Source organism: Rhinopithecus bieti, unplaced genomic scaffold (assembly GCF_001698545.2).
Source record: "Rhinopithecus bieti isolate Rb0 unplaced genomic scaffold, ASM169854v2 scaffold_56174, whole genome shotgun sequence".
NCBI classification, from domain to species: Eukaryota; Metazoa; Chordata; class Mammalia; order Primates; family Cercopithecidae; genus Rhinopithecus; species Rhinopithecus bieti.
In genome coordinates this window covers 3,271,583-3,280,539 of record NW_016824749.1, presented here as the reverse complement: position 1 = coordinate 3,280,539, position 8,957 = coordinate 3,271,583, and the positions used below count along the sequence as shown (strand labels likewise).

Below are 8,957 nucleotides of genomic sequence, written 5' to 3'. Positions count from 1 at the left end.
CAACCAATAAATTCATACTAATTAAAATGTATAAAATTTCCTTGGTTTTGTTTAAAATAATAAAAGTTAAACGCTTTTTACTTTTGTGGCTATAGTTTTGGGCCTTATCAAGTAGCTATATACCGCCACCTGGTGGCTAGTTCCGCATGGACAGCCTGGCTTTTGGTCAGGGTAGAGAGGATGTTCACCTTTACGCCTCCTCCACTAAAAGCAAATACATCAATATCCAACCTTCCATTCATCCACTCTTCTCTCTCAACTTAGCCACGGAATCCTGAACAGGAGTATCAATGGGAAGGAAAAAGAGGCAGTAAAGCTCATGGATTTTATTAATAATTTATTGTCAGTAAGAAAGACTGGCTAATGGTAGTTTTCATTAAAAACCTTTACAAGACCATTGCATCACAAATATACAGACACTATAAAAACTGTGTCATGGTGGTTTTGGCTCTAAACAGGTATGCAGAAGGTCCCCGTTACACTTTCCAATAATGAAAAATGTTTATAATTCTAAATACAGCAACCCATGTAAGACATGTTCATGTATCATCTCTCTCCCTCATCCTATGTACAGCTAGAAATGCACTGAAATGTACTAACAAAATGTCATACTTCAGTGGGAAAAGGGAAAAGACAGAGTAAAACCCTGGTTATAGTAAAAAAAAAAAAAAAAAAAAAATCAGGGTGCTAGATAATGGCACTAACACCACCAAAATTCAGTTGAAACAAATGCACAAATATGTTGGAAATCTAGTTAAAACTATGACAAATCAAATCTGTACATAAAATTTACAAAAAAAGAGAGACAGGAAAATTAAAATAATCAAATCTATATAAATACATGAATCATGCTGACGACAGAGGACAGGACTGACTTTCGTTTCATTATTTTAACACAGACAGATGTAAATCCCAGAAGATGCTGGGAAATGGCACAGCCGATGGAAACCTCACGATGACAGTAGTCGGGACACTGGAAATGGCTAGCACGTCCAGAGGCGCAGGACCCAGCGCAGCCCTGCCCATTCAGGTCACCAAAGCAAGCCTGGAAGCACTGCTGCAAAGAACAACGCGGATACTCATGTCATCTCTAGTTCACTAAAGTCAGGCACTTCGGGGGGAGTTGCGAGTCAGACTTCCGTGTGCTGCTGGGAATCCAGGGGCGGGATCGTCACCTCTTCAAAGTGGCCGTCGTCCCCACTCTCATAGTCACTCATCATCACCTCGGACTCCACTTCGCAGCAGGCTGACACGTCGGAGCAGGAGGCCGTGGAGGCGTACACAGACATGGGCACGCTCTCGACAGCGGGCGCCTCCACGTGTCTGTGATACCCTGGCGGGTAAGGGGCATGGGATTCTCTATAAGTACTATTCTCACCAGTGCCTTTTGTTTGAGGTTCACACATATCGAGGGGATAAAAACTGGGCAAATACTGATTCAAGGTGAACCTCTGCCGGTTTCTTGATGAAGAACCCAAGCTGCCCGTGGCAGGCATGTCTCTAGGAGGGTGGATGGACTCAAACTGATCACCGAACTCGGGCGGTAACGGTGGTAGCTCGTCGGCAGTGGGGAAGTCCTCTGGGGGTGGAGGGAAACCACTTTCGATGTCGTAGCCTCCAGGGTAGTAGTCCGTATCGATGGCGTTTGGATCTGCCGAGTACAGGGGTGTCTGCTCATCAATCACCTCATAGTTGGGGAACTCTTGTATGTCCGGCAGAGGAACGCTTGGCATCCAATCTGATGTATCCCAGTGATACCCTTGGTAGAAAAGAAATGAGATGTCAGTGTGTTTTCTCCTAAGCTTTTGTGCCATGGAAGGAGAGCTCAGTGTATCAAAGACACAACTGCATTTCTGCCTTCATTCAAAGGTCACCAGTGGAAATTCCTCATCTTTGCTTTGAAGACATCCCCCAACCACTCCAGTTTAAAGACCCTTATGACCTAGGCACGATTTCTAAAATGTGGACTTACAGTTTTATGTACACAACTTAACATTCACGTAAACAAAAGGAGTCCTAAGAGAAATGGGATGCTAGCATCTAAATTATATACATTTTTCCACAAATGATTCTAACCATCCTTTTAACTTTTCTTCTGTAATGTAGAACCCATTGCTCTATAGGAAGAAAAGTATTGATTCAGTCTTAGGACATTAGTGAAATATCCAGTGTCACTTGATCTGCACTACTACTCATTAAAAAAATACTGATCAATGCAACTTAAAAAAAACTTTCATTTCTATTTTTTGTAGAGACAGGGTCTCACTATGTTGCCCAGGCTGGTCTTAAACTCCAGGCCACAAGCAATCTTGCCAACTCAGCTTCCCAAAGTGCTGGGATTACAGGCGTGAGCCATCAGGCCCAGCCAATGCAACTTTTTAAAGGAATAAAAGTAATCTTTAACATGCTGAAGTTGAGAAAAGAAGCTGCCTTCATAATAATGTAGCAAGTTTAATATTAAAATTACTATTTTTCATTAGCCCTCAGATAACAAATTAATATAGATATGTATCAAAGCATGCCCCCAATTCAAGCAAAATACAATTGAACAAGCATTGCAAGATTATAACACAGCCTCTGATACACTGTATCAATCAATCTGTGTTACTTTCAAAAGGACTTTGATCCTTTTAGACTATATAAAGCATCACTATTTAAAAAAAAAAAAACTTCCAATTTTGGAATAGTTTTTTTTTTTTTTCTCCTTAGGATTTAAAAAATCCTTGGAGAGGCGGGAGAAGGTTAGGCAATCCGTGCTTCGAATGCAAAGCGCACACACATGCAGCCGTGTACTCAGTTACTGCTGCAAACACTGGGCGACCCAGTGTAGTCAGTCGGCACTGGGGCAAGGCTTGACCCATTGTTTTTAGTGAATATCAATGAATAACTGGCATGCATAAGTCACCTCTTGGTTTGCTGAGGTCAGGAGCAGCTAAAGATTCTTTTGGTGGCAGAGTAGAAAAAAAAGAAAACATTTGTAATTAAAACAGACCGCTGAAAAGGCAATAAAGGTAAGTACACAGAACAATGAAAACTGCTTACAAAGGACCAATTAGCCATACAACACGTCCTTACGCCAGTATCTATGACAATCCCAAATGGCTGAGAAATGTAGGTGCCACAAATAAAATGGAATATGGAAGTGGAGGAAAAACACCGGGGAATGATGAACCAGAGACTTGACCAGAAAACTCAAATATTACTTTCTTTTCTTTGTTTCTGACAATCACTGCCTGAAAACACAGAATTTTCTTAGGAATAATTACAATAAAACAATCAGGCTCTAATAAAATATAAACCGATCAGACTACATAGGTGATAATCCAAATACATCTACAGCTACATAATGCACACTTTATAGCACATTGCAACTTCAAAGGACATTAAATTCAGAGGAATTCATCGGCAAACTTAGATACTTAAAGACAGGTCTACAAGCTGAAGATCTCTCCAAACTGTATGTAGTTTGAATATGATTTAATATTTACACCGTGAGCCATTCCCTAAAGAGACCACGGCTACACTTACCCCCCATGTCTGTAATTACACTTGCTCTGCCAGCGCCCCGCATCTATACACAGAAGCCTAGCAGGAAGTGTAACCAAATGCACGGAAATCCCACTATCGGTGAGGGCCATGAGACGCCTGCCCTGGCCCTGGCTAACCTTCAGGTTCTCTCTTTGAAATGGGATGAAAATCCCTTAGAGTTGTTATGAGGATTAAACAGGATAATGCAGGGTAAGCACTGTTAGAAACTATCAATAACTGTAAAAGTAGACATCAAGGTAGAAAAACGGTCACATCAGTGATTTTTTCATACAAGGCTTTCTATGCATTCAACAGTGTTATAATTTGGGACAAATATTTGATAGTTCACTTCTGGAAATTTCAATAATTTTAAAAGACTGTGGTGTCTCTAAAAAATGAATAAGCCAGCATTTAGGTAACATGTATCTACAGAATCATTTTTAAGTCTAGTAACAAACGTAGCAATTCCTTTACACAAAAAAAGATTTAACTTTTGTTACTTAGGCACTAGTAATAGCTTTCAAATTTAAATTCAAAGTAATACCTTTCAACTTTAAATTTCATGTACACTTCTTGGATATGCCAAAAAATATTTTTCAATGAAGAAGATTGCAATGAAGGAACTACTGAAATTCTGCTTCTATAGACTTCAGTAATATTTACAACACTGAAGGTTATCAGTTTAAAACTAAAACTTCACTAGACCAAATACAGATACGTTTCTGATTCGCCAAGTTAAAACATGGTACTTCTTAGGAAAAGAAGCGTAGGTGTCATCAGTGACTGTAACGATGAACACTGCAGCATCTAGCCTCTTCCGCCCAATATCAAATGGGGCACAAAGCTATCCTCCCGCCTCCCTCCTCCTGACAGCGTCATGTCCGAGCATAAAGGATGCCCCGCGCTCGATGACGACGATGTCTGTGTACTCGACAGCTTACGTAAGCAGTTCTCAAGTGGGATCTCTAGGCCGGTACCATCAGAGCCACTACAAGTTTCCCTCCAACCCCCACGATACGAACAGAGAGCTGTGCCCGAGTAAGACCAGCAACTGGCCTTTTAACCGCCTCCCACCCAGACCCCTACTGGATCAGAGATGCTGGTGCTGAGAAGCAGCAACTGGGCTTTTAACCGTCCTCCAGATGTCACATTACAGTTTGAAAAGTACTAGCCTGTGCCTTCCCCATGTGATGAATTTCAGTGCACTAATAAAGGGCTATTTTAATTTAAAATAATTTGGGGAAGGTGGTCAATGTCCTTTCTTACAACTCTGAGCAGATAAAGCTTCACATTAAATAATTTTCACTAAACTAAATATGAAAATATGCTTTGCCCATACTCTACACCCTTTTCTTCGACCATACTCAGGGAAAAACCAGAAGTGAAGAGTCAGTTACAGGTTAATTAGGAAAGCCTTATGTTATTCAAGTCTTATTCCTGTTCATATGAAGAGGAATCTTTGTTTCAAAAAATTTTAGGTAAAATTACTTCTGAACTTTTTTTATATTGCACCACCTACAGATAAGCTCTCAAGATCTCATGGTTACTTCTGACGTCTGTGTAAGTCACTATGAATGGTAAAAAGCGACAAAGACATAACATACATCAAAATATTTTTTGCAAAGCACCCATATTACTTATCTACACACCTGCATAAAATAAAAGGACTCAACCCCCTCAAAACCACAAACTGTGTTTTCCTACCACTGCAGTAGGCAATGCAGCCACGCTCTATGGCACAGCTGGGGCAAGACACAAACACAAGCACGAGCACTTACAACTGTACCTTCTGTGCTCACCGTGTCAACCACAGCATTGACAAGGTGCATTACAGTCACTATGGAAGCTTGCAAAAAGGTACAAAAGCAGTCAATTAGGAACATCTTCAGTTGGTTAGAAAACAGTGTACGAAACAGAATTTTATATTATATCATTGCTACCTCAAATTCAAACTGAGGAGTGCTTTAACACGACCACGTAATGATGCGCGGCCTCCTCACTGTTAACTGTGTGTCTCAGAGGCTTTTCTAATCAAGCTATATATTTGTCATTATTAATCAAAGGAATCATGTAAACGTATTTTATTGCAATTTAGACAAAACATTTTAGCTTTAAATTGTTCCACAATTACAATTATGGATCATGTCAGGCCAGAACGATGCTTATTTTAACATCTTATAGGCAAGCCTTGACATTCCAAGACTACAATCTGTGGTACGCCACTCTTGTGGCTGCGTAATCACTCACACATTGTCTCCAGAAAAAAGAAATGGAAGGAAAACATATGCAATCTAAAACAAAAATGGTTTTGTCCCTGTTCTGACTGTTTTCCCTGCAAATTTGTCTGTTTGCAGATGCATGAATTGCTGGTGAGCTAACGTACCAGCAGAGGAGGACACTCTGCCTGCCTGTTTCCTGTGTAAATTCCCTTTTTATTTGTGTATCAGATTGTTTTAAAATAACTATGCCAAGGTAAATATGTACGCATGTAGTAGGCAGAAGGCTGGCCCTCAAACAGTCCACGTCCTAATCCCAGGAGCCTGTGAATATGTCACTATACATTGGCAAAAGGGACTTGTTGATGCGGTGCAGGTAAGGAAATTGAGATGAGGGATTTCCCTGGATTGTCTGGGTGGGCCCAATGTCATCATAAGGGTTATTTTTCAGCACACAGACTTGCCCGGTTACAGCTGGGGGAGCTCTGCTGACAGAAGGGTGGTCAATGAAACGCTGTGCTGCTGTCTCTGAGAGATGGAAGAGATCAAGAGCCAAAGAATGTGGGCAGCCTCTAAACACCAGGACAGGAAGGACAACATGTTCTTCCCTAGAGCTGCGGAAGGTAATGCAGCCCTACTGATCGCATGATTTTAGCCCTGTGAGACACAGGGGTTGGACTTCTAAGTTACGGAACGACAGCAAGACAAGTCTACATTGTTTTAGGCCACAAAGCCTGTGGTAATTGGTAACAATGGCCCCGGAAAACTGAGAATACGATGCAGGAACAGACTCTCAGCAGACTTTCAGCTTACAACTAATAATTACATTACGGTAATGAGTAAAATAAAAATACTCCTGTATATATGTTTTTTCTCTGCATTGTATTATCTGGAAGCTAGCTTTCCTAACTAATTTGACCATAACTTATTAAAAGCACTTGGGACTTTTTGTTTGTTTTTTTGTTTTGTTTGTTTGTTTGTTTTGTTTTTTTTGAGATGGAGTCTCACTCTGTTGCCCAGGCTGGAGTGCAGTGGCGTGATCTTGGCTCACTGCAAGCTCCACCTCCCGGGTTCACGCCATTGTCCTGCCTCAGCCTCCCAAGTAGCTGGGACTACAGGCGCCTGCCACCATGCCTGGCTAATGTTTTTTGTATTTTTAGTAGAGACAGGGTTTCACCGCGTTAGCCAGGATGGTCTGGGTCTCCTGACCTCATGATCCGCCTGCCTCGGCCTCCCAAAGTGCTGGGATTACAGGCGGAAGCCACCGCGCCCGGCCACTTGGGACTGTTATTGAGAAGACTGATGTTTCAACAACAAGAACTAGAAAGACAATGCTGATAAAATTCTGAAATGTATTTATAAAGAGCATTTAGGGGCCAAGATATAAATTATTACATAAACTGGAAACAGGAACTTCTTAGAATTAAAACTGATAAAAGACATAATTCTATATTGTTGGTTTAACAAGCAAAGCTATGTCCATACACTCTATTCCTAATAAACACAGGTATATTTTGATACCATATATATATATATATACACACACACACTTGAAATCAGAAATGATAGCACATACTTACAGCTATCTTCAGTCGTTTCAAAAACGACTCCTCAATAGATAATGAACTATATGGATTTATGGACTATGTATACGATGTATTATGGACTATATTACTCTCGACTGAATAATTATTAGTGGGTTACCTTTTTCCACCAATGAAATATTTGAAAAGTATAATATACCTATCAATATGTTTAATAACATATTAAACATATTACACGATTATACAATTAAAAATTGTCATTAAACTTACTGATTCTGAGATTTGAAAATTTCCACTAAAAACTACATTGTGTTACTATTTGAATACTGACAATTTTCTCTACTGGTATATGTTAATCTGGCAAAGCTAGTTATCAATGCGATTTACCCTGGGGAAATCAGATCAACATAACTGGTGGCAAAGATCCCATTGTCAAACTTTCTTCATTAGAAATATAATCAAACTTACTAGCAATCTCTTAAACTGTGCTCTGTCAGTACGCTCCGATCCAAATGGGAGCTGGGGCCGCAGTGGGGTTGGGGAGGAGACAAACAAAACCTTGTAATACCAAAGGTGCTACGGAAATCGAACATTTCAGACTATCACATCTCTTCTTAAGAGGTGGTGTGTGTGTGTGCGTGTGAGAGAGAGGGTGTGTGTTTGTGTGTGTGCTGCATGGTTAAGAAAATTCTGAGGAGGATTTCTGAAAAACCCACAAAACTGGGGTAATATTTACTGTTGTGAGAAAAAGCCAATACAAGATTAGTCCATCAGATCCTTCAACAAACATGTTCTTCTCTCTTACTGACAAGTTCAAACACCTATTCATCAAGAACAGCTTAGCGATTTTCCCCAGCAGACATTCATGCAAGTATGTACGGTATTGTTTAAAAGTGGTCCAAGAAAAATGAAAACACAGTGAGGCTCTTAAGGGTAGCTAGTGCATCTACACTGTGAGAGAACACAGTAACACAACAAGCAAGCAAAACACAGTGTTTCAGCACACCGCTGCCTCACCATTGTCATCGCACGACTCGGACTGGAAGGAGCTCAGGGACTGCACTTCAGACAGGCTTTCCCGGGCACTGTACGGCTGGGAAGGCTTTTCCTCTAGAGGCTTCTTGGAAAGACAGGGATCGAGATCCACCACTTTAGCTAAAAGGAAGGATGACAAACATTAAGTATATGAGCCAAGACCGTTTTGTTCACTGCTGAATCCTGAGACGCACCATGCATTACCCAACGATGGCCTGAGATTTACTGAATAAATGAATGACTGAAAGAAAAACAGAAACACCTTACAAACTCAAACGAAGACATAAAAAACACCCCGCACAGAAAGACCTACATATCATTTCAGAGATTATTCAGAGTAGAAACTGCCCGTAAGCATGCCTATGGATATCATTAGACAATAAAGGCTGCTAACATTTTCTTTTAAAATAATATGTACAGCCTTCAAAAAAAAAAAAAAGCATCAAATATATGTTAGGTCACTAATATAAATATTTCCACTTCTCCAGGTCATATTTTTAAAAATCCTAGTATGAAGGCCGGGCGCGGTGGCTCCAGCCTGTAATCCTAGCACTTTGGGAGGCCGAGACGGGCGGATCACGAGGTCAGGAGATCGAGACCATCCTGGCTAACACGGTGAAACCCCGTCTCTACT

General features: G+C 40.7%; 1 protein-coding gene across 1 annotated transcript in view; it reads right to left on the bottom strand.

Annotated features, from left to right (window-relative positions):
* Positions 1-323: 323 nt before the first annotated feature.
* Positions 324-8,957, bottom strand: part of FAT1 (FAT atypical cadherin 1) — a 127,467-nt gene continuing 118,833 nt past the window's right edge. The window contains 2 exon segments of the mRNA XM_017862632.1: positions 324-1,759; positions 8,306-8,443. Of these exon segments, the coding sequence (XP_017718121.1) occupies positions 1,131-1,759; positions 8,306-8,443 (767 nt within the window). The 3' untranslated portion in view covers positions 324-1,130.